The 26285-nt window shown below is 39.1% G+C and overlaps 1 protein-coding gene across 1 annotated transcript in view; it reads right to left on the bottom strand.

Moving 5' to 3' along the window:
* The window catches only part of LOC100136388 (nitric oxide synthase 1), a 190573-nt gene extending 171190 nt beyond the window's left edge, over positions 1-19383 (bottom strand). The window contains exons 1-2 of the mRNA XM_045704274.2: positions 19157-19383; positions 14481-15251 (exon numbers count right to left, since the gene is read on the bottom strand). Of these exons, the coding sequence (XP_045560230.1) occupies positions 14481-15181 (701 nt within the window). The 5' untranslated portion in view covers positions 15182-15251; positions 19157-19383. The remainder of the gene's footprint in view (positions 1-14480; positions 15252-19156) is intronic.
* Positions 19384-26285: the final 6902 nt, after the last annotated feature.

The following is a 26285-nucleotide window of genomic DNA, read 5'->3' on the forward strand; positions in this document are numbered from 1 at the left end:
TATAAGTAGTTTCTCTGTCATTGACTGACAGTAATTATAAGTCGTTTCTCTGTCATTGACTCTGACTCAGTTATTATAAGTCGTTTCTCTGTCATTGACTGACAGTAATTATAAGTAGTTTCTCTGTCATTGACTGACTCAGTTATTATAAGTAGTTTCTCTGTCATTGACTGACAGTAATTATAAGTAGTTTCTCTGTCATTGACTGACTCAGTTATTATAAGTAGTTTCTCTGTCATTGACTGACAGTAATTATAAGTAGTTTCTCTGTCATTAACTGACTCAGTTATTATAAGTCGTTTCTCTGTCATTGACTGACTCAGTTATTATAAGTCGTTTCTCTGTCATTGACTGACTCAGTTATTATAAGTCGTTTCTCTGTCATTGACTCTGACTCAGTTATTATAAGTAGTTTCTCTGTCATTGACTGACTCAGTTATTATAAGTCGTTTCTCTGTCATTGACTGACTCAGTGATTATAAGTAGTTTCTCTGTCATTGACTGACTCAGTTATTATAAGTAGTTTCTCTGTCATTGACTGACTCAGTTATTATAAGTCGTTTCTCTGTCATTGACTCTGACTCAGTTATTATAAGTCGTTTCTCTGTCATTGACTGACTCAGTTATTATAAGTCGTTTCTCTGTCATTGACTCTGACTCAGTTATTATAAGTAGTTTCTCTGTCATTGACTGACTCAGTTATTATAAGTCGTTTCTCTGTCATTGACTGACTCAGTGATTATAAGTCGTTTCTCTGTCATTGACTCTGACTCAGTTATTATAAGTCGTTTCTCTGTCATTGACTGACTCAGTTATTATAAGTCGTTTCTCTGTCATTGACTGACTCAGTGATTATAAGTCGTTTCTCTGTCATTGACTCTGACTCAGTTATTATAAGTCGTTTCTCTGTCATTGACTGACTCAGTTATTATAAGTCGTTTCTCTGTCATTGACTGACTCAGTGATTATAAGTCGTTTCTCTGTCATTGACTCTGACTCAGTTATTATAAGTCGTTTCTCTGTCATTGACTGACTCAGTTATTATAAGTCGTTTCTCTGTCATTGACTGACTCAGTGATTATAAGTCGTTTCTCTGTCATTGACTCTGACTCAGTTATTATAAGTCGTTTCTCTGTCATTGACTGACTCAGTTATTATAAGTCGTTTCTCTGTCATTGACTCTGACTCAGTTATTATAAGTAGTTTCTCTGTCATTGACTGACTCAGTTATTATAAGTCGTTTCTCTGTCATTGACTGACTCAGTGATTATAAGTCGTTTCTCTGTCATTGACTCTGACTCAGTTATTATAAGTCGTTTCTCTGTCATTGACTGACTCAGTTATTATAAGTCGTTTCTCTGTCATTGACTCTGACTCCGTGATTATAAGTCGTTTCTCTGTCATTGACTCTGACTCAGTAATTATAAGTTGTTTCTCTGTCATTTACTCTGACTCAGTAATTATAAGTTGTTTCTCTGTCATTTACTCTGACTCAGTAATTATAAGTAGTTTCTCTGTCATTTACTCTGACTCAGTAATTATAAGTAGTTTCTCTGTCATTGACTGACAGTAATTATAAGTCGTTTCTCTGTCATTGACTCTGACTCAGTAATTATAAGTAGTTTCTCTGTCATTGACTCTGACTCAGTAATTATAAGTTGTTTCTCTGTCATTTACTCTGACTCAGTAATTATAAGTCGTTTCTCTGTCATTGACTCTGACTCAGTAATTATAAGTTGTTTCTCTGTCATTTACTCTGACTCAGTAATTATAAGTTGTTTCTCTGTCATTTACTCTGACTCAGTAATTATAAGTAGTTTCTCTGTCATTTACTCTGACTCAGTAATTATAAGTAGTTTCTCTGTCATTGACTGACAGTAATTATAAGTCGTTTCTCTGTCATTGACTCTGACTCAGTAATTATAAGTAGTTTCTCTGTCATTGACTCTGACTCAGTAATTATAAGTTGTTTCTCTGTCATTTACTCTGACTCAGTAATTATAAGTAGTTTCTCTGTCATTTACTCTGACTCAGTAATTATAAGTAGTTTCTCTGTCATTGACTGACAGTAATTATAAGTCGTTTCTCTGTCATTGACTCTGACTCAGTTATTATAAGTAGTTTCTCTGTCATTGACTGACAGTAATTATAAGTAGTTTCTCTGTCATTAACTGACTCAGTTATTATAAGTCGTTTCTCTGTCATTGACTGACTCAGTTATTATAAGTCGTTTCTCTGTCATTGACTGACTCAGTTATTATAAGTCGTTTCTCTGTCATTGACTGACTCAGTTATTATAAGTCGTTTCTCTGTCATTGACTGACTCAGTTATTATAAGTAGTTTCTCTGTCATTGACTGACTCAGTTATTATAAGTCGTTTCTCTGTCATTGACTGACTCAGTTATTATAAGTCGTTTCTCTGTCATTGACTCTGACTCAGTTATTATAAGTCGTTTCTCTGTCATTGACTGACTCAGTTATTATAAGTCGTTTCTCTGTCATTGACTGACTCAGTGATTATAAGTCGTTTCTCTGTCATTGACTCTGACTCAGGTATTATAAGTCGTTTCTCTGTCATTGACTGACTCAGTTATTATAAGTCGTTTCTCTGTCATTGACTGACTCAGTGATTATAAGTCGTTTCTCTGTCATTGACTCTGACTTAGTTATTATAAGTCGTTTCTCTGTCATTGACTGACTCAGTTATTATAAGTCGTTTCTCTGTCATTGACTGACTCAGTGATTATAAGTCGTTTCTCTGTCATTGACTGACTCAGTTATTATAAGTCGTTTCTCTGTCATTGACTGACTCAGTAATTATAAGTAGTTTCTCTGTCATTTACTCTGACTCAGTAATTATAAGTAGTTTCTCTGTCATTGACTGACAGTAATTATAAGTCGTTTCTCTGTCATTGACTCTGACTCAGTAATTATAAGTAGTTTCTCTGTCATTGACTCTGACTCAGTAATTATAAGTTGTTTCTCTGTCATTTACTCTGACTCAGTAATTATAAGTAGTTTCTCTGTCATTTACTCTGACTCAGTAATTATAAGTAGTTTCTCTGTCATTGACTGACAGTAATTATAAGTCGTTTCTCTGTCATTGACTCTGACTCAGTTATTATAAGTCGTTTCTCTGTCATTGACTGACAGTAATTATAAGTAGTTTCTCTGTCATTGACTGACTCAGTTATTATAAGTAGTTTCTCTGTCATTGACTGACAGTAATTATAAGTAGTTTCTCTGTCATTGACTGACTCAGTTATTATAAGTAGTTTCTCTGTCATTGACTGACAGTAATTATAAGTAGTTTCTCTGTCATTAACTGACTCAGTTATTATAAGTCGTTTCTCTGTCATTGACTGACTCAGTTATTATAAGTCGTTTCTCTGTCATTGACTGACTCAGTTATTATAAGTCGTTTCTCTGTCATTGACTCTGACTCAGTTATTATAAGTCGTTTCTCTGTCATTGACTGACTCAGTGATTATAAGTCGTTTCTCTGTCATTGACTGACTCAGTGATTATAAGTCGTTTCTCTGTCATTGACTCTGAATCAGTTATTATAAGTCGTTTCTCTGTCATTGACTGACTCAGTTATTATAAGTCGTTTCTCTGTCATTGACTGACTCAGTTATTATAAGTAGTTTCTCTGTCATTGACTGACTCAGTTATTATAAGTCGTTTCTCTGTCATTGACTGACTCAGTTATTATAAGTCGTTTCTCTGTCATTGACTCTGACTCAGTTATTATAAGTAGTTTCTCTGTCATTGACTGACTCAGTTATTATAAGTCGTTTCTCTGTCATTGACTGACTCAGTGATTATAAGTAGTTTCTCTGTCATTGACTGACTCAGTTATTATAAGTAGTTTCTCTGTCATTGACTGACTCAGTTATTATAAGTCGTTTCTCTGTCATTGACTCTGACTCAGTTATTATAAGTCGTTTCTCTGTCATTGACTGACTCAGTTATTATAAGTCGTTTCTCTGTCATTGACTCTGACTCAGTTATTATAAGTAGTTTCTCTGTCATTGACTGACTCAGTTATTATAAGTCGTTTCTCTGTCATTGACTGACTCAGTGATTATAAGTCGTTTCTCTGTCATTGACTCTGACTCAGTTATTATAAGTCGTTTCTCTGTCATTGACTGACTCAGTTATTATAAGTCGTTTCTCTGTCATTGACTGACTCAGTGATTATAAGTCGTTTCTCTGTCATTGACTCTGACTCAGTTATTATAAGTCGTTTCTCTGTCATTGACTGACTCAGTTATTATAAGTCGTTTCTCTGTCATTGACTGACTCAGTGATTATAAGTCGTTTCTCTGTCATTGACTCTGACTCAGTTATTATAAGTCGTTTCTCTGTCATTGACTGACTCAGTTATTATAAGTCGTTTCTCTGTCATTGACTGACTCAGTGATTATAAGTCGTTTCTCTGTCATTGACTCTGACTCAGTTATTATAAGTCGTTTCTCTGTCATTGACTGACTCAGTTATTATAAGTCGTTTCTCTGTCATTGACTCTGACTCAGTTATTATAAGTAGTTTCTCTGTCATTGACTGACTCAGTTATTATAAGTCGTTTCTCTGTCATTGACTGACTCAGTGATTATAAGTCGTTTCTCTGTCATTGACTCTGACTCAGTTATTATAAGTCGTTTCTCTGTCATTGACTGACTCAGTTATTATAAGTCGTTTCTCTGTCATTGACTCTGACTCCGTGATTATAAGTCGTTTCTCTGTCATTGACTCTGACTCAGTAATTATAAGTTGTTTCTCTGTCATTTACTCTGACTCAGTAATTATAAGTTGTTTCTCTGTCATTTACTCTGACTCAGTAATTATAAGTAGTTTCTCTGTCATTTACTCTGACTCAGTAATTATAAGTAGTTTCTCTGTCATTGACTGACAGTAATTATAAGTCGTTTCTCTGTCATTGACTCTGACTCAGTAATTATAAGTAGTTTCTCTGTCATTGACTCTGACTCAGTAATTATAAGTTGTTTCTCTGTCATTTACTCTGACTCAGTAATTATAAGTCGTTTCTCTGTCATTGACTCTGACTCAGTAATTATAAGTTGTTTCTCTGTCATTTACTCTGACTCAGTAATTATAAGTTGTTTCTCTGTCATTTACTCTGACTCAGTAATTATAAGTAGTTTCTCTGTCATTTACTCTGACTCAGTAATTATAAGTAGTTTCTCTGTCATTGACTGACAGTAATTATAAGTAGTTTCTCTGTCATTGACTCTGACTCAGTAATTATAAGTAGTTTCTCTGTCATTGACTCTGACTCAGTAATTATAAGTTGTTTCTCTGTCATTTACTCTGACTCAGTAATTATAAGTAGTTTCTCTGTCATTTACTCTGACTCAGTAATTATAAGTAGTTTCTCTGTCATTGACTGACAGTAATTATAAGTCGTTTCTCTGTCATTGACTCTGACTCAGTTATTATAAGTAGTTTCTCTGTCATTGACTGACAGTAATTATAAGTAGTTTCTCTGTCATTAACTGACTCAGTTATTATAAGTCGTTTCTCTGTCATTGACTGACTCAGTTATTATAAGTCGTTTCTCTGTCATTGACTGACTCAGTTATTATAAGTCGTTTCTCTGTCATTGACCTGACTCAGTTATTATAAGTCGTTTCTCTGTCATTGACTGACTCAGTGATTATAAGTCGTTTCTCTGATTATAAGTCGTTTCTCTGTCATTGACTCTGACTCAGTTATTATAAGTCGTTTCTCTGTCATTGACTGACTCAGTGATTATAAGTCGTTTCTCTGTCATTGACTGACTCAGTGATTATAAGTCGTTTCTCTGTCATTGACTCTGAATCAGTTATTATAAGTCGTTTCTCTGTCATTGACTGACTCAGTTATTATAAGTCGTTTCTCTGTCATTGACTGACTCAGTTATTATAAGTAGTTTCTCTGTCATTGACTGACTCAGTTATTATAAGTCGTTTCTCTGTCATTGACTGACTCAGTTATTATAAGTCGTTTCTCTGTCATTGACTCTGACTCAGTTATTATAAGTCGTTTCTCTGTCATTGACTGACTCAGTTATTATAAGTCGTTTCTCTGTCATTGACTGACTCAGTGATTATAAGTCGTTTCTCTGTCATTGACTCTGACTCAGGTATTATAAGTCGTTTCTCTGTCATTGACTGACTCAGTTATTATAAGTCGTTTCTCTGTCATTGACTGACTCAGTGATTATAAGTCGTTTCTCTGTCATTGACTCTGACTCAGTTATTATAAGTCGTTTCTCTGTCATTGACTGACTCAGTTATTATAAGTCGTTTCTCTGTCATTGACTGACTCAGTGATTATAAGTCGTTTCTCTGTCATTGACTCTGACTCAGTTATTATAAGTCGTTTCTCTGTCATTGACTGACTCAGTTATTATAAGTCGTTTCTCTGTCATTGACTCTGACTCAGTTATTATAAGTAGTTTCTCTGTCATTGACTGACTCAGTTATTATAAGTCGTTTCTCTGTCATTGACTGACTCAGTGATTATAAGTCGTTTCTCTGTCATTGACTCTGACTCAGTTATTATAAGTCGTTTCTCTGTCATTGACTGACTCAGTTATTATAAGTCGTTTCTCTGTCATTGACTCTGACTCCGTGATTATAAGTCGTTTCTCTGTCATTGACTCTGACTCAGTAATTATAAGTTGTTTCTCTGTCATTTACTCTGACTCAGTAATTATAAGTTGTTTCTCTGTCATTTACTCTGACTCAGTAATTATAAGTAGTTTCTCTGTCATTTACTCTGACTCAGTAATTATAAGTAGTTTCTCTGTCATTGACTGACAGTAATTATAAGTCGTTTCTCTGTCATTGACTCTGACTCAGTAATTATAAGTAGTTTCTCTGTCATTGACTCTGACTCAGTAATTATAAGTTGTTTCTCTGTCATTTACTCTGACTCAGTAATTATAAGTCGTTTCTCTGTCATTGACTCTGACTCAGTAATTATAAGTTGTTTCTCTGTCATTTACTCTGACTCAGTAATTATAAGTTGTTTCTCTGTCATTTACTCTGACTCAGTAATTATAAGTAGTTTCTCTGTCATTTACTCTGACTCAGTAATTATAAGTAGTTTCTCTGTCATTGACTGACAGTAATTATAAGTCGTTTCTCTGTCATTGACTCTGACTCAGTAATTATAAGTAGTTTCTCTGTCATTGACTCTGACTCAGTAATTATAAGTTGTTTCTCTGTCATTTACTCTGACTCAGTAATTATAAGTAGTTTCTCTGTCATTTACTCTGACTCAGTAATTATAAGTAGTTTCTCTGTCATTGACTGACAGTAATTATAAGTCGTTTCTCTGTCATTGACTCTGACTCAGTTATTATAAGTAGTTTCTCTGTCATTGACTGACAGTAATTATAAGTAGTTTCTCTGTCATTGACTGACTCAGTTATTATAAGTCGTTTCTCTGTCATTGACTGACTCAGTTATTATAAGTCGTTTCTCTGTCATTGACTGACTCAGTTATTATAAGTAGTTTCTCTGTCATTGACTGACAATAATTATAAGTAGTTTCTCTGTCATTAACTGACTCAGTTATTATAAGTCGTTTCTCTGTCATTGACTGACTCAGTTATTATAAGTCGTTTCTCTGTCATTGACTGACTCAGTGATTATAAGTCGTTTCTCTGTCATTGACTCTGACTCAGTTATTATAAGTCGTTTCTCTGTCATTGACTGACTCAGTTATTATAAGTCGTTTCTCTGTCATTGACTGACTCAGTTATTATAAGTCGTTTCTCTGTCATTGACTGACTCAGTTATTATAAGTCGTTTCTCTGTCATTGACTGACTCAGTTATTATAAGTCGTTTCTCTGTCATTGACTCTGACTCAGTTATTATAAGTCGTTTCTCTGTCATTGACTGACTCAGTTATTATAAGTCGTTTCTCTGTCATTGACTGACTCAGTGATTATAAGTCGTTTCTCTGTCATTGACTCTGACTCAGTTATTATAAGTCGTTTCTCTGTCATTGACTGACTCAGTTATTATAAGTCGTTTCTCTGTCATTGACTGACTCAGTGATTATAAGTAGTTTCTCTGTCATTGACTCTGACTCAGTTATTATAAGTCGTTTCTCTGTCATTGACTGACTCAGTTATTATAAGTCGTTTCTCTGTCATTGACTGACTCAGTTATTATAAGTCGTTTCTCTGTCATTGACCTGACTCAGTTATTATAAGTAGTTTCTCTGTCATTGACTGACTCAGTTATTATAAGTCGTTTCTCTGTCATTGACTGACTCAGTTATTATAAGTCGTTTCTCTGTCATTGACTCTGACTCAGTTATTATAAGTCGTTTCTCTGTCATTGACTGACTCAGTTATTATAAGTCGTTTCTCTGTCATTGACTGACTCAGTGATTATAAGTCGTTTCTCTGTCATTGACTCTGACTCAGTTATTATAAGTCGTTTCTCTGTCATTGACTGACTCAGTTATTATAAGTCGTTTCTCTGTCATTGACTGACTCAGTGATTATAAGTCGTTTCTCTGTCATTGACTCTGACTCAGTTATTATAAGTCGTTTCTCTGTCATTGACTGACTCAGTTATTATAAGTCGTTTCTCTGTCATTGACTCTGACTCAGTTATTATAAGTAGTTTCTCTGTCATTGACTGACTCAGTTATTATAAGTCGTTTCTCTGTCATTGACTGACTCAGTTATTATAAGTCGTTTCTCTGTCATTGACTCTGACTCAGTTATTATAAGTCGTTTCTCTGTCATTGACTGACTCAGTTATTATAAGTCGTTTCTCTGTCATTGACTGACTCAGTGATTATAAGTCGTTTCTCTGTCATTGACTCTGACTCAGTTATTATAAGTCGTTTCTCTGTCATTGACTGACTCAGTTATTATAAGTCGTTTCTCTGTCATTGACTCTGACTCCGTGATTATAAGTCGTTTCTCTGTCATTGACTCTGACTCAGTAATTATAAGTTGTTTCTCTGTCATTTACTCTGACTCAGTAATTATAAGTTGTTTCTCTGTCATTTACTCTGACTCAGTAATTATAAGTAGTTTCTCTGTCATTTACTCTGACTCAGTAATTATAAGTAGTTTCTCTGTCATTGACTGACAGTAATTATAAGTCGTTTCTCTGTCATTGACTCTGACTCAGTAATTATAAGTAGTTTCTATGTCATTGACTCTGACTCAGTAATTATAAGTTGTTTCTCTGTCATTTACTCTGACTCAGTAATTATAAGTCGTTTCTCTGTCATTGACTCTGACTCAGTAATTATAAGTTGTTTCTCTGTCATTTACTCTGACTCAGTAATTATAAGTTGTTTCTCTGTCATTTACTCTGACTCAGTAATTATAAGTAGTTTCTCTGTCATTTACTCTGACTCAGTAATTATAAGTAGTTTCTCTGTCATTGACTGACAGTAATTATAAGTCGTTTCTCTGTCATTGACTCTGACTCAGTAATTATAAGTAGTTTCTCTGTCATTGACTCTGACTCAGTAATTATAAGTTGTTTCTCTGTCATTTACTCTGACTCAGTAATTATAAGTAGTTTCTCTGTCATTTACTCTGACTCAGTAATTATAAGTAGTTTCTCTGTCATTGACTGACAGTAATTATAAGTCGTTTCTCTGTCATTGACTCTGACTCAGTTATTATAAGTAGTTTCTCTGTCATTGACTGACAGTAATTATAAGTAGTTTCTCTGTCATTGACTGACTCAGTTATTATAAGTCGTTTCTCTGTCATTGACTGACTCAGTTATTATAAGTCGTTTCTCTGTCATTGACTGACTCAGTTATTATAAGTCGTTTCTCTGTCATTGACTGACTCAGTTATTATAAGTAGTTTCTCTGTCATTGACTGACTCAGTTATTATAAGTCGTTTCTCTGTCATTGACTGACTCAGTTATTATAAGTCGTTTCTCTGTCATTGACTGACTCAGTGATTATAAGTCGTTTCTCTGTCATTGACTCTGACTCAGTTATTATAAGTCGTTTCTCTGTCATTGACTGACTCAGTTATTATAAGTCGTTTCTCTGTCATTGACTGACTCAGTGATTATAAGTCGTTTCTCTGTCATTGACTCTGACTCAGTTATTATAAGTCGTTTCTCTGTCATTGACTGACTCAGTTATTATAAGTCGTTTCTCTGTCATTGACTGACTCAGTTATTATAAGTCGTTTCTCTGTCATTGACTCTGACTCAGTTATTATAAGTCGTTTCTCTGTCATTGACTGACTCAGTTATTATAAGTCGTTTCTCTGTCATTGACTCTGACTCAGTTATTATAAGTAGTTTCTCTGTCATTGACTGACTCAGTTATTATAAGTCGTTTCTCTGTCATTGACTGACTCAGTGATTATAAGTCGTTTCTCTGTCATTGACTCTGACTCAGTTATTATAAGTAGTTTCTCTGTCATTGACTGACTCAGTTATTATAAGTCGTTTCTCTGTCATTGACTGACTCAGTGATTATAAGTCGTTTCTCTGTCATTGACTCTGACTCAGTAATTATAAGTCGTTTCTCTGTCATTGACTCTGACTCAGTAATTATAAGTCGTTTCTCTGTCATTGACTCTGACTCAGTAATTATAAGTAGTTTCTCTGTCATTTACTCTGACTCAGTAATTATAAGTAGTTTCTCTGTCATTGACTGACAGTAATTATAAGTCGTTTCTCTGTCATTGACTCTGACTCAGTGATTATAAGTCGTTTCTCTGTCATTGACTCTGACTCAGTAATTATAAGTTGTTTCTCTGTCATTTACTCTGACTCAGTAATTATAAGTCGTTTCTCTGTCATTGACTCTGACTCAGTAATTATAAGTAGTTTCTCTGTCATTGACTCTGACTCAGTAATTATAAGTTGTTTCTCTGTCATTTACTCTGACTCAGTAATTATAAGTAGTTTCTCTGTCATTTACTCTGACTCAGTAATTATAAGTAGTTTCTCTGTCATTGACTGACTCAGTAATTATAAGTCGTTTCTCTGTCATTGACTCTGACTCAGTTATTATAAGTAGTTTCTCTGTCATTGACTGACAGTAATTATAAGTAGTTTCTCTGTCATTGACTGACTCAGTTATTATAAGTAGTTTCTCTGTCATTGACTGACCAGTAATTATAAGTCGTTTCTCTGTCATTGACTGACTCAGTTATTATAAGTCGTTTCTCTGTCATTGACTGACAGTAATTATAAGTAGTTTCTCTGTCATTAACTGACTCAGTTATTATAAGTCGTTTCTCTGTCATTGACTGACTCAGTTATTATAAGTCGTTTCTCTGTCATTGACTGACTCAGTGATTATAAGTCGTTTCTCTGTCATTGACTCTGACTCAGTTATTATAAGTCGTTTCTCTGTCATTGACTGACTCAGTTATTATAAGTCGTTTCTCTGTCATTGACTGACTCAGTGATTATAAGTCGTTTCTCTGTCATTGACTCTGACTCAGTTATTATAAGTCGTTTCTCTGTCATTGACTGACTCAGTTATTATAAGTCGTTTCTCTGTCATTGACTGACTCAGTTATTATAAGTCGTTTCTCTGTCATTGACTGACTCAGTGATTATAAGTCGTTTCTCTGTCATTGACTCTGACTCAGTTATTATAAGTCGTTTCTCTGTCATTGACTGACTCAGTGATTATAAGTCGTTTCTCTGTCATTGACTCTGACTCAGTTATTATAAGTCGTTTCTCTGTCATTGACTGACTCAGTTATTATAAGTCGTTTCTCTGTCATTGACTGACTCAGTGATTATAAGTCGTTTCTCTGTCATTGACTCTGACTCAGTTATTATAAGTCGTTTCTCTGTCATTGACTGACTCAGTTATTATAAGTCGTTTCTCTGTCATTGACTCTGACTCAGTTATTATAAGTAGTTTCTCTGTCATTGACTGACTCAGTTATTATAAGTCGTTTCTCTGTCATTGACTGACTCAGTGATTATAAGTCGTTTCTCTGTCATTGACTCTGACTCAGTTATTATAAGTCGTTTCTCTGTCATTGACTGACTCAGTTATTATAAGTCGTTTCTCTGTCATTGACTGACTCAGTGATTATAAGTCGTTTCTCTGTCATTGACTCTGACTCAGTTATTATAAGTCGTTTCTCTGTCATTGACTGACTCAGTGATTATAAGTCGTTTCTCTGTAATTGACTCTGACTCAGTTATTATAAAGCAGTACAGTTCAGAGTGAAAACTAACTTGATCTACTTTTGATCTAAATAGCTCTTCTAGTTCATGTGCTGTTCTATTTCACCAACCGCTATATCAACTTATTAGTAAGATGATAGTGCACAAATACAGCCAGAGATAACAGTTTAGGCCTGCCCTGAGTCAATACCTAATACCGCCATTTAATTTTCTATAATCCTTCACCTCTATTGGCTGCGCTTTGGAAAGCCTCTTTAGCGAGCGAGCATCGCCATATCTGAACGTCATCGTAGCCCTAACAAGGAAATCTGGTTAGCTAGCTGACTCTTTCCTGTCTCTCAAAAGTCAGTCTGCCATTCTAAAATACAGGATGCATTTAAAAGCTAATGTATGGTACTATAGGTCACTTATCAACATGATTATCAACTGCAGTAGCAGTCTGATAGTGCTTTGCTTTGAGGTAAACTTAAAGAGCATGTTACATCGTGTTTTCTACTTTTCCTAGAAAGCTATGATTCATTTGAGGATGACAGGATTAGAGGGAGTCAGCAGAGTAAACAGGGGTTTGACGTAGTCAATGTGTGCTATCGATTTTAAGGTAGTGTACCATGCTCTCTCAATCCGATTTTGATTGGATACATGTACACAGGAGGTATAAATTGTCACCAGTATCTACAGGACAGTCACCACTGAGTGGGTCTGAACCATACAGTCACTACAACAAAGTGAATAAGCATAAGATGTTTGAGTCAGATTGAAACCTTTTGAACCAACTCCTCCCTGATGTGAAAAAACACTATCCATCATGCCCACAAACACTAGCCATGTAAAGATGTGCAATAATGAACCTGTAGGAGTATTCTCACTTACCGTCTATCTAGTGATTAAGTTGTTGTGGGTTTGTGGTGTGTTTTGCTATGTACTGCTGTGTATAGATGTACTATCTTCATTTGACCAGTTTCTCACAGCAGGACAATAATCCTGCAGCAACAGGACATTATTATGTGGATAACAAAGGACATTTTTGCAGGGGTTACATTTTTTGTTAGGGCAAATCAAGTTAGACATTTTTAAGTGGGCATTACAAACAGTTGGAAACCTTTTTAAAACTTGAACACACTACAATTTGCATTTCCCGCTTCACAGTAAAATTATTTGCGACAACAGAGTGATCAAATTAACCTCTCTAGGCTAGAGGGCGGTATTTTCACGTCTGGATGAAAAGTGTGCCCAAAGTAAACTGCCTGCTACTCAGGCCCAGAAGCTAGGATATGCATATTATTAGTAGATTTGGATAGAAAACGCTCTGAAGTTTATAAAACTGTTTGAATGATGTCTGTGAGTATAACAGAACTTATTTCGCAGGCGAAACCCCGAGGACAAACCATCCAGGAAAAACAATTGAGGTCACTCTCTTTTCAATGGGGTTTCTATGTGGATCTAGATTTCTAAGGCACTTGCATGCAGTTCCTATTGCTTCCACTGGATGTCAACAATCTTTAGAAATTGGTTGATGTTTTTCCTTTGAGAAATGAAGAAGTAGGGCTGTTCAGAACGAGGGTCGAGTCTCGTGTACTGTTGTGGTTGGGGCGCGCAACCTGAAAGCTCGCTCCACTTTGTTTTTATCCGCTATTGAACGCAGTTTATCCTGTCTTAAATTGTATCGATTATTTACATTAAAAAATACCTAAAGTTGTATTAGGAAAGTTGTTTGAAATGTTTGGACAAAGATTACAGGTAACTTATTAAATATTTTGTAGTCATGTTGCGCGAGTTGGAACCGGTGTTTTTCTGGATCAAACGCACCAAATAAATGGACATTTTGGATATATAAGGAATTAATTGAACAAAAGGACCATTTGTGATGTTTATGGGACATATTGGAGTGCCAACAGAAGAAGCTCTTCAAAGGTAAGGCATGAATTATATCATTATTTCTGAGTTTTGTGTTGCGCCTGGTGGGATGAAATATGATTGTCTGTGTTTGTTTGATGGGGTGCTGTCCTCAGATAATCGCATGGTTTGCTTTCGCCGTAAAGCCTTTTTGAAATCTGACACCGTGGCTGGATTAACAAGAAGTTAAGCTTTATTTTGACATATTGCATGTGTATTTTCAAGCATGTTAAACATTTACAATTCTGTAGTTTGAATTTAGCGCCCTGAACTTTCACTGGATGTTGGTCAGGTGGGACGGTAGCGTCCCATCTAGCCTAGAGAGAGTAAATCTGTATGTGCAGTTGTGTATACTATGCATGGTCGGGGTCAACAGGTCACATGTTTGGTGTCAATGGGTCAACTCACCTGTCCACCTGCACCTCAGCGTCCCTGCTCTCTATGGTCCTCTGTCCCTCTCCGTTGATCTCCCTTTTGATCAGACTCAGCACCGGCTCGATCTCCTTCAGCAGGTCGTTGTTCTCCTCCACCCCGTTCAGGAGTTGGGGGTCCTGGGCAGCGATGAGAGCCTGCACCCCTCCCCTCTGGAGCAGGGCCTCTCTGTAGGACGGAGTCACCGAGGGGGATGACAGGTTCTCGATGGCCCTCAGCTGCTGTGGGTCCTTACTTCCCTTCCCTGGACTGAGGGGGCTTAATGGACAGCAGCGCTCGTAGGACTTGGAGGCAGGAAAGGCTGGCCGGGTGACCCTGACGGTCCTCTGTCGTCCGTCTCCAGACAGGGTGGTCTCCAGGTGGGTTGTGAAGCCCTCAGGGCCCCTGAGGATGAGGACGGCGTGGTTCTCTGGGGACACATTCTTCAGGGTCTCCAGGGCCCGCTCGTAGCTGAGGTCCACCAGAGGCTTGTTGTTGACGGCCAGGACAATGTCCCCCACCTGGACCAGGCCGCACTCCTCAGCCGCCCCGCCCCGGATCAGGTCGGACACGATGACCGGTGGCTTGGAGACGCGCTGCTTGACCAGGAAGCCCAGCCCGCCTAACTTCCTCTTGAAGAGACGCACAGAGATGATGTTAGGCTGCAGCTGGAACACAGTAGGCTCAGACTCCAGCATGATGTCTGGCGGTGTGTGTGGTGTGTGTGGTGTGTGTGGTGTGTGTGATGTGTCCTCGGGGATTTGATGCCTACAGAGCAGAAGGAAAGACAAGAAGAGAGAAGCCCAGATGTGTTAGTAAAAGAGAACATTGACTTGATTTTGTGATCTGTTTGACAGCGTGTTTACAGATGTAACGTTCTAAGACAAGTGAGTCGACATAGAACTGGATTGAATGCTTTTAAAAGGACATGGAAAACTACTCTCTCTCTCTAAGTCATTTCAGCTAGGTTGGTAAGTCCTTTGAGCATTTTGTCAAGTAGACAAATCATCATCAAAATTAGCTAATTTAGGCTATATTAATTGTAATATATTTTTTTATAAAGGTATGGTATAATAACATCATAATATTATATATATATATATATATATATATATATTTTTTTTTTTTTTTTTTTTTCAAAAAAATAAAGGGAACACTTAAACAACACAATGTAACTCCAAGTCAATCACACTTCTGTGAAATCAAACTGTCCACTTAGGAAGCACACTGATTGAAAATAAATGTCACATGCTGTTGTGCAAATGGAATAGACAACAGGTGGAAATTATAGGCAATAAGCAAGACACCCCCAATAAAGGAGTGGTTCTGCAGGTGGAGACCACAGACCACTTCTCAGTTCCTATGCTTCCTGGCTGATGTTTCGGTCACTTTTGAATGCTGGCGGTGCTTTCACTCTATTGGTAGCATGAGACGGAGTCTACAACCCACACAAGTGGCTCAGGTAGTGCAGCTCATCCAGGATGGCACATCAATGCAAGCTGTGGCAAGAAGGTTTGCTGTGTCTGTCAGCATAGTGTCCAGAGCATGGAGGCGCTACCAGGAGACAGGCCAGTACATCAGGAGACGTGGAGGAGGCCGTAGGAGGGCAACAACCCAGCAGCAGGACCGCTACCTCCGCCTTTGTGCAAGGAGGAGCAGGAGGAGCACTGCCAGAGCCCTGCAAAATGACCTCCAGCAGGCCACAAATGTGCATGTGTCTGCTCAAACGGTCAGAAACAGACTCCATGAGGGTGGTATGAGGGCCCGACGTCCACAGGTGGGGGTTGTGCTTACAGCCCAACACCGTGCAGGACGTTTGGCATTTGCCAGAGAACACCAAGATTGGCAAATTCGCCACTGGTGCCCTGTGCTCTTCACAGATGAAAGCAGGTTCACACTGAGCACATGTGCCAGACGTGACAGAGTCTGGAGATGCCGTGGAGAACATTCTGCTGCCTGCAACATCCTCCAGTATGACCGGTTTGGCGGTGGGTCAGTCATGGTGTGGGGTGGCATTTCTTTGGGGGGCTGCACAGCCCTCCATGTGCTCGCCAGAGGTAGCCTGACTGCCATTGGGTACCGAGATGAGATCCTCAGACCCCTTGTGAGACCATATGCTGGTGCGGTTGGCCCTGGGTTCCTCCTAATGCAAGACAATGCTTGACCTCATGTGGCTGGAGTGTGTCAGCAGTTCCTGCAAGAGGAAGGCATTGATGCTATGGACTGGCCCGCCCGTTCCCCAGACCTGAATCCAATTGAGCACATCTGGGACATCATGTCTCGCTCCATCCACCAACACCACGTTGCACCACAGACTGTCCAGGAGTTGGCGGATGCTTTAGTCCAGGTCTGGGAGGAGATCCCTCAGGAGACCATCTGCCACCTCATCAGGAGCATGCCCAGGCGTTGTAGGGAGGTCATACAGGCACGTGGAGGCCACACACACTACTGAGCCTCATTTTGACTTGTTTTAAGGACATTACATCAAAGTTGGATCAGCCTGTAGTGTGGTTTTCCACTTTAATTTTGAGTGTGACTCTAAATCCAGACCTCCATGGGTTGATAAATTGGATTTCCATTGATTATTTTTGTGTGATTTTGTTGTCAGCACATTAAACTATGTAAAGAAAAGAGTATTTAATAAGATTATTTCTTTCATTCAGATCTAGGATGTGTTGTTTAAGTGTTCCCTTTATTTTTTTGAGCAGTGTATATATATATAATTGAAATAGTGAGTAAGATAAAGACCTCAACTCAAGATGACTCATCTCGTTTATATTGACAATGTAACATTTATAATTGACAATGTAACCCTGAGCTGGAGTCATAGACACCATACACAGCTGGTCCCCTGGCAGGACCACCAGGCAGGATCACCATAGAGAAAGACTGGTAGACACCCTCCAGTATGACCTCCTCTGTGTGTCTCCGTTAAAGTTGAAAACCAAGTCGCATATGGTCGCGTGTGACAGCGCTTGCATAATCCTAACAGAACCTAATGGAAGATTGGAGGAAAAGGGCAAAGCGTGCTAACTACATGCAGGCCCTGGAATCCTAAAGTCGCAATAGGAAAACCAGTGTCGCACGGCGTATTGACTGTCTCAGTGAAACAACTTTAAAAACAAAATACGTCAAACACACGTTGCAAATATTTTCAATTGCTTTTTAAATGATATGCGTTAGTCTAACTTCATAAACCTGATAAGCCTTTGACTATTTTTATCGTGTTCTTATTTTCAATTCAATGTTAGTTATACAGCAGAATTCCTAACTACAAGTGATTCACATGATTGCTGTGAGATGCCATGTCCATGTGGGTGGGAAAGTATCAACAAAACATGCGCAATACCTTTTATCTTGTCCAGTACCAAGGACAGCTCTATGTAGCACCATAGACAGCGCTCATTACAGAAATGTTTTACAATTTCGTACAGGGCTATCACTAGCTTGAGGTAAATGTTATTCAATTATCTTTACTGTTTAATCCGATATGCTATTGCAATCACAAACACAATGCAGGTATTTGAGCAAACAATATTTTACATGCACCAATTGCATCGTTATTAAATACAATTGAAAGAGGAATTGGGGATAACATTAAAAACGGTTTAAGTGTTGAATCTCTCTTGAAGATTTAAATCACTTGCCCTCAAAATATTAAATACCTGAGTACACGCAGAAATGTCAGACATTGTCTGTTAGACATAATCACTTAAACAATTTGAAGGAACCAAAAATGTAAGTTTTAGGCTATTGGAATTCCTTGTAGTTTTCTTATTGTAATTTTTTTTCTACCTGCCAAATGGGGCAACCACGGAGCAGGCTCAACTTCCCCGATTTAATTCCCTGTCTTCCTACTTCTTCTCCTCTATCGCGTTCAAAAATGCTATCTTTATCTCACCCACACGCATATCAAAATAACCCCAGTCAAATGCTGCTAGCTCGCAAGGAAAACGAATAAAATAGGTATAATGTTGATCTGTGGGAAATGTAAAAACACTGAGGCTATAGTTTACAGAAGAGCAAAACTAAAATCACATCAAATTAACAAGAGCATAATTTAAAAAAGGACAAGCCATTGACAGGAGATGCAGGACCGCGTGTTTGTCATGCCATTTTTCAGCTATGATTGCCACATAACACTACCCTGGCTTGTCTGTTTAAGAATGTCTCAGAGTTTAGGCCCATAGGGTTTTAACCCTACCAGGAGATGTTTCAATTGCAGGGCACAGACATACCTTTATGCTGTAAATGATGAGCACCAGAGGGCCTGTAACCTAATGTTCGTTTGTTCTATGCAACAAGTGCGTCTTCCTAATGCGTTAATTGTGAAACACACATTTTTGCTGTCTGATAAAGAACAACGCTAACAGTGCCAAATCAGATCTTAAGTTTAGGACAAAAATCATTTGCAGGTTCCATTTAGAAATATTGTCAAAGTTTATCCACCTGTCTACAATTGTTTTTCAAAGCCCTTTTCTGACAATAAAATTAACCGTAGGATTAAGCAGTTGTTATTACATTCAATCCCATAATCAAGTGTATAATGTGTCAAACCTCAACGATAGCGACGCATAATCAACAGCGCTAAGCAGCCATGAAATGCGTAATTTTCTGTATGGCACCTAAAGACAAATCGGTGCTTTTAGGTCTGAATGATCCAAGTGACTCACCTCTGAGAACAACAAGCTCACTGCTTCAACAAACTGTTGCAAATAAAAGTGTCAGATTAACTCCTCTCGTGCTTATTCGTTTTCCTCCTCAGAAGCTGTACACACAGGTTGTTGGCTTCGCTCGAGCTGTGCGCGCTGTCAAATTAGAGCTTGAAGCATGCCTGTGCGTCTCTGCGCGCCAGGGTGCCGTATAAATATGGACCACGAGGGACACTGACGAGCTCAGATCGGGTCGTGCGCGGGCATTTATAAAGTAATGGTGTAGGGCAGGCTGCTGAATTTTTCTTCTGTCATCACCAGGACTAGTCCCTCCTGAATACTCCTGAAGGCCCACCCCGTTACGTGGCCATGTGTGTGGACGGGAGGAGCAAGCGTTGACTGTGGATCTGGAGCCGTCGTTAACAAAATAAAAAAGATGCATGTGTCTGAGTCATGCTTGGTAACTGCCAATATTTGTATTTGCTCACTGCTATTTACTTTATTTCAAAACATGACTTGTGTGTAGGCTATAGAAGGAGATACATTCTCCATATGAATGCATCTAGTGGAAAGCCTTCACAGAAGAGTGGAGGCTGTTATAGCAGCAAAGGGGGTATCAACACCATATTAATACCCATGATTTTGGAATGAGATGTTCGACGAGCAGGTGTCCACATACTTTTGGTCAAGCAGTGTAGATTGGCTAAGTGTAACCAAAGTACACAATTCCGCCAATGGCCCTTGAAATCAATTCGTGAATTGTGATTGCATATTAAATCAAATCGTATTTGTCACATGCACCGAATACAACAGGTGTAGACCTTACAGTGACATTTTATTTAACTAGGCAAGTCAGTTAAGAACAAATTCTTATTATCAATGACGGCTTAGGAACAGTGGGTTAACTGCCTTGTTCAGGGGCAAAACGGTATATTTTTACCTTGTCAGCTAGTCCAACGCTGTAATGACTTGGCTACCTGCCGCTTACAAGCCCTTGACCAACAATGACGTTTTAAGAAAATACCTTTTAAAAAAAGTAAGAGATAAGAAAAACAAATAATAAAAGAGCAGCAGTAAATAATAATAGCCTGGCTATATACAGGGCATTCCGGTACAGAGTCAATGTGGAGGCTATATACAGGGTGTTACGGTACAGAGTCAATGTGGAGGCTATATACAGGGCATTCCGGTACAGAGTCAATGTGGAGGCTATATACAGGGTGTTACGGTACAGAGTCAATGTGGAGGCTATATACAGGGCATTCCGGTACAGAGTCAATGTGGAGGCTATATACAGGGCATTCCGGTACAGAGTCAATGCAGAGGCTATATGCTGGGGTACCGGTGTCAAAGTAATTGAGGTAATAAGTACATGTAGGTAGAGCTATTAAAGTGACCATGCATAGATATTAACAGAGAATAGCAACAGAGTGTGGGGGGGGGGGGGGGGCAATGCAAATAGTCTGGGTTGCCATTTTATTAAATGTTGAGGAGTCTTATGGCTTGGGGGTAGAAGCTGTTTAGAAGCCTCTTGGACCTAGACTTGGATCTCCAGTACCGCTTGCCATGCGGTAGCAGAGAGAACAGTCTATGACTAGGGTGGCTGGAGTCTTTGACAATTTTTAGGACCTTCCTCTGTCACCGCCTTGTATAGATGTCCTGGATAGCAGGAAGCTTACGGCCCTGGTGATGTAGAGCAGTTGCCATACCAGGCAGGTTGCAACCTGTCAGGATGCTCACGATGGTGCAGCTGTAAAATCTTTTGAGGATCTGAGGAACCATACCAAATCTTTTCATTCTCCTGAGGGGGAATAGGTTTTGTCGTGCCCTCTTCACAGCTGTCTTGGTGTACTTGGACCATGTTAGTTTGTTGGTGATGTGGACACCAAGGAACTTGAAGCTCTCAACCTGCTTCGCTACAGCCCAGTCGATGAGAATGGGGGTGCGCTCCGTCGTCCTTTTCCTGTAGTCCACAATCATCTCCTTTGTCTTGATCACGTTGAAGGAGAGGTTGTTGTCCTTGCACCACACAGTCAGATCTCTACCGTTTTCGATAATCAGGTCTATCACTGTTGTGTCATCAGCAAACTTAATGATTGTGTTGGTGTCGTGGCTGGCCGTATAGTCATACATGAACAGGGAGTACAGGAGGGGAATGAGCAGACACCACTGAGGGGCGCCCGTGTTGAGGATCAGCGTGGCGGGTGTGTTGTTACCTACCCTTACCACCTGGGGGCGGCCCGTCAGGAAGTCCAGAGTCCAGTTGCAGAGGAAAGTGTTTAGTCCCAGGGTCCTTAGCTTAGTGATGAGCTTTGAGGGCACTATGGTGTTGAAAGCTGAGCTGTAGTCAATGAATAGCATTCTCACATAGGTGTTCCTTTTGTCCAGGTGTGAAATGGCAGTGTGGTTTGCAATAGAGATTGCATCATCTGTGGATCTGTTGGTGTGGTATGCAAATTGGAGTGGGGCTAGGGTTTCTGGGATAATGGTATTGAGCCATGACCAGCCTTTCAAAGCACTTCATGGCTACAGACGTGAGTGCTATGGGTCAGTAGTCATTTAGGCAGGTTACCTTAGTGTTCTTGGGCACAGGGACTATGGTGGTCTGCTTGAAACATGTTGGTATTACAGACTCAGACAGGGAGAGGTTGAAAATGTCAGTGAAGACACTTGCCAGTTGGTCAGCGCATGCTCAGAGTACACGTCCTGGTAATCCGTCTGGCCCTGTGGCCTTGTGAATGTTGACCTGTTTTAAAGGTCTTACTCACATCGGCTGCGGAGAGCGTGATCACACAGTCAACTGGAACAGCTGATGCTCTAATGCGTGTTTCAGTGTTACTTGCCTCGAAGCAAGCATAGAAGTTATTTAGCTCGTCTGGTAGGCTTGTGTCACTGGGCAGCTCTCGTCTGTGCTTCCCTTTGTAGTCTGCAATAGTTTGCAAGCCCTGCCACATCCAACGAGCTTCAGAGCCGGTGGAGTACAATTCAATCTTAGTCCTGTATTGACGCTTTGCCTGTTTGATGGTTCGTCAGAGGGCGTAGCGGGATTTCTTATAAGCTTCCGGGTTAGAGTCCCGCTCCTTGAAAGCGGCAGCTCTACCCTTTAGCTCAGTGCGAATGTTGCCTGTCATCTATGGCTTCTGGTAGGGGTATGTACTAGAGGTCGATCGATTAATCGGAACGGCTGATTAATTAGGGCCGACTTCAAGTTTTCATAACAATCGGTAATCAGCATTTTTGGACACCGATCATGGCGGATTACATTGCACTCCACGAGGAGACTGCGTGGCAGGCTGACTACCTGTTATGAGAGTGCAGCAAGGAGCCAAGGTAAGGTGCTAAGTTGCTAGCTAGCATTAAACGTATCTTGTAAAAACACAATCAATCTTAACATAATCTAGTTAACTACACATGGTTGATGATATTACTAGTTTATCTAGCTTGTCCTGCATTGTATATAATCGATGCGGTGCCTGTTAATTTATCATTGAATCATAGCCAACTTCGCCAAACGGGTGATTTACCAAGCGCATTCGTGAAAAAAGCACAGTCGTGGACCCAATGTGTACCTAACCATAAACATCAACGCCTTTCTTAACATCACTACACAAGTATAGATTTTTAAACCTACATATTTAGTTAATATTGCCTGCTAAAATGAATTTCTTTTAACTAGGGAAATTGTGTCACTTCTCTTGCGTTCTGTGCAACAGAGTCAGGGTATATGCAGCAGTTTGGGCCGCCTGGCTCGTTGCGAACTGTGTGAAGACTATTTCTTCCTAACAAAGACAGGCAACTTCGCCAAAAGGGGATGATTAACAAAAGCACATTTGCAAAAAAAGCACAATCGTTGCATGAATGTACCTAACCATAAACATCAATGCCTTTCTTAAAATCTATACACAGAAGTATATATTTTTAAACCTGCATATTTAGTTAAAAGAAATCCAGGTTAGCAGGCAATATTAAACTTGGGAAATTGTGTCACTTCTCTTGTGTTCATTGCACGCAGAGTCAGGGTACAGTGGGGGAAAAAAGTATTTGATCCCCTGCTGATTTTGTACGTTTGCCCACTTACAAAGGAATGATCAGTCTATAATTTTAATGGTAGGTTTATATGAACAGTGAGAGACAGAATAACAACAAAAAATTCTTGTCAAAAATGTTATAAAATGATTTGCATTTTAATGAGGGAAATAAGTATTTGACCCTCTTTTTTTTTTTGAATATTTTATTTTTGCATTTTCCAATTAAGAACATTCAAAACAAAAGTGAAAATATGTTAGACAACAAAGGACGAAGTGACGGTAACAGACGAGCGTAATAAAAAATAAAAATTATATATACGGGCATACATAATACATAAAAAACATACATGATACATAAATCATAATAAAATAAATATTAATAATAATAATGAGACATTGATTCATATGGTCACCTGCTGTAAGCTACATATTATACATTACGTGTGAAACATTATATAAGAATTATATAGAGATTCAATCAATGTGGTGTGGGGGGAGATTCTCCATATAGTCAATAAAAGATTGCCAAATTCTGTAAAATGTCTTTAACTTATTCCTCAAGCAGTAAGTGATTTTCTCCAGTGGGATACAACTATTAACTTCCGATAGCCACATTGCCACTGGTAGGGGGGAATCCGATTTCCATTTCAAGGCAATACATTTCTTGGCAATCGCTAGCAATATTTCTGTTAGCTTTATAGTATGACTTTGCCTAAGATTGGTGTTAGTATAGTTACCCAGTAGGCAGACCTCGGGGTCTAAAGGGAATGCAACCCCGTGGATTGAGGATATGGTATCGCATACCCCCTGCCAGAAACCATGTAGTTTTGAACACTGCCAAGTGGAATGGCCCTCTTTAAAACATGACTTAGTACTTGGCTGCAAAACCCTTGTTGGCAATCACAGAGGTCAGACGTTTCTTGTAGTTGGCCACCAGGTTTGCACACATCTCAGGAGGGATTTTGTCCCACTCCTCTTTGCAGATCTTCTCCAAGTCATTAAGGTTTCGAGGCTGACGTTTGGCAACTCGAACGTTCAGCTCCCTCCACAGATTTTCTATGGGATTAAGGTCTGGAGACTGGCTAGGCCACTCCAGGACCTTAATGTGATTCTTCTTGAGCTACTCCTTTGTTGCCTTGTCCGTGTGTTTTGGGTCATTGTCATGCTGGAATACCCATCCACAACCCATTTTCAATGCCCTGGCTGAGGGAAGGAGGTTCTCACCTAAGATTTGACAGTACATGGCCCCGTCAAATGATGCGGTGAAGTTGTCCTGTCCCCTTAGCAGACAAACACCCCCAAAGCATAATGTTTCCACCTCCATGTTTGACGGTGGAGATGGTGTTCTTGGGGTCATAGGCAGCATTCCTCCTCCTCCAAACATGACGAGTTGAGTTGATGCCAAAGAGCTCCATTTTGGTCTCATCTGACCACAACACTTTCACCAGTTGTCCTCTGAATCATTCAGATGTTCATTGGTAAACTTCAGACGGGCATGTATATCCAAGCAGATTTTTCCAGCTTGCTGGCTCAGGGCTACCTACTGCCCCTTGAAGGGTCTATTTTCAAAAGTCGCTCTTTATAATAGCATCTGATAAATGAATCAATTTAAATACTATATATTTGTGTATATATTGCCTCAGCTCTCCAGTGGTTTTGCCTTATCCAATGTTATCTGCCCAGGTGTTTAAAGAAGAGATTATGGCCGATCAATTAATGGGGCAATCCTGGATTTGAAAAGGGAACGTGTAGGTGCACGTCCAAGGACTTGAGGTTAGTTATCTCCATACTTGTTGAGATAATGATACAGACATCACCAGTCACGGAGTTCAAAGGGCACTGAATATGGGGCAAAGGATGCTGTATGCGTTACTTCGTACTTCAGAGCCAATCAGCATTGGCCTTTTGACCAAACTTGCTTCATGCTTCCTGGCTGTTGTAAGTTAAAAGTCATAAAACCAAACACAACACAATTCCTGGAAGAATTTGGGGATGTGATTAGCACAGGAGTAGTTATTTTATTGTCCCTTCTATAAAGTTAAGTCTAATACATCGCTGTGATGCGGTGATAACATCACACACACACACACACACACACACACACACACACACACACACACACACACACACACACACACACACACACACACACACACACACACACACACACACACACACACACACACACACACACACACACACACACACACAGGTTAGGGGACTCACCTGGTGAAGATGTGGGGGGCTCATGCAGGTGCCCATGAAGAGGGCCATACACACACACACACACACACACACACACACACACACACCACACACACACACACACACACACACACACACACACACACACACACACACACACACACACACACACACACACACACACACACACACACACACACACAAACATACACACTGACACTCAAACACACACCCTGACACACTTGGCCTGCTTCCGTGTCATTATTTCAATCACTTCCTGCTTGAGTGGTACCATCTGCCCTTCAATAAAGCCACGCTGCAAAGCCCCTGCTTACAGTTTTTTACAATCACTTTGGCACTAATTTCAGAACCTTGATGTCATTTTTCAAAACTCCAGACACAAAACTCACAACCAATGATCAAAATCCAAATTCTTCAAAACTCTAACACTTTTTCCAATTGCTTGGATACAATACACATAAAGATAAGATCATTTGTTCATTGAACTAAAATCACCTGTTCAAAATGACACAACTTAACATCAAAGTATTACCATTTCAAAATGCAATTCACACGTTACATCTGAGATGACTGTCTATTCATTTCATTACAATGATCTAACTATCAATTAATACAACTGATCAAAATGATAAGTAACTGTTGCATTTCTCTTAATGCATAGTTTTATGGAAACTGACAAACAATATTCCATGTTTAGATCATGAAAGTTTCAGGATAATGAGATCCATTGACACCAATTACCGTGGAACATGAACCAATTGGACTACATTATCTATGGCTGTAATATTTCATCATCATTCTTTATCAGACACTGTTTCTATGGTCCCATGTACCACTTTTCCAGACCATGTTTTCAGATTGTATATTACTGTACACTCAACGGCCACTTTATTAGA

The sequence above is a fragment of the Salmo salar genome, chromosome 20, assembly GCF_965601325.2.
Source record: "Salmo salar chromosome 20, fSalSal1, whole genome shotgun sequence".
In the NCBI taxonomy this organism is placed as follows: domain Eukaryota; kingdom Metazoa; phylum Chordata; class Actinopteri; order Salmoniformes; family Salmonidae; genus Salmo; species Salmo salar.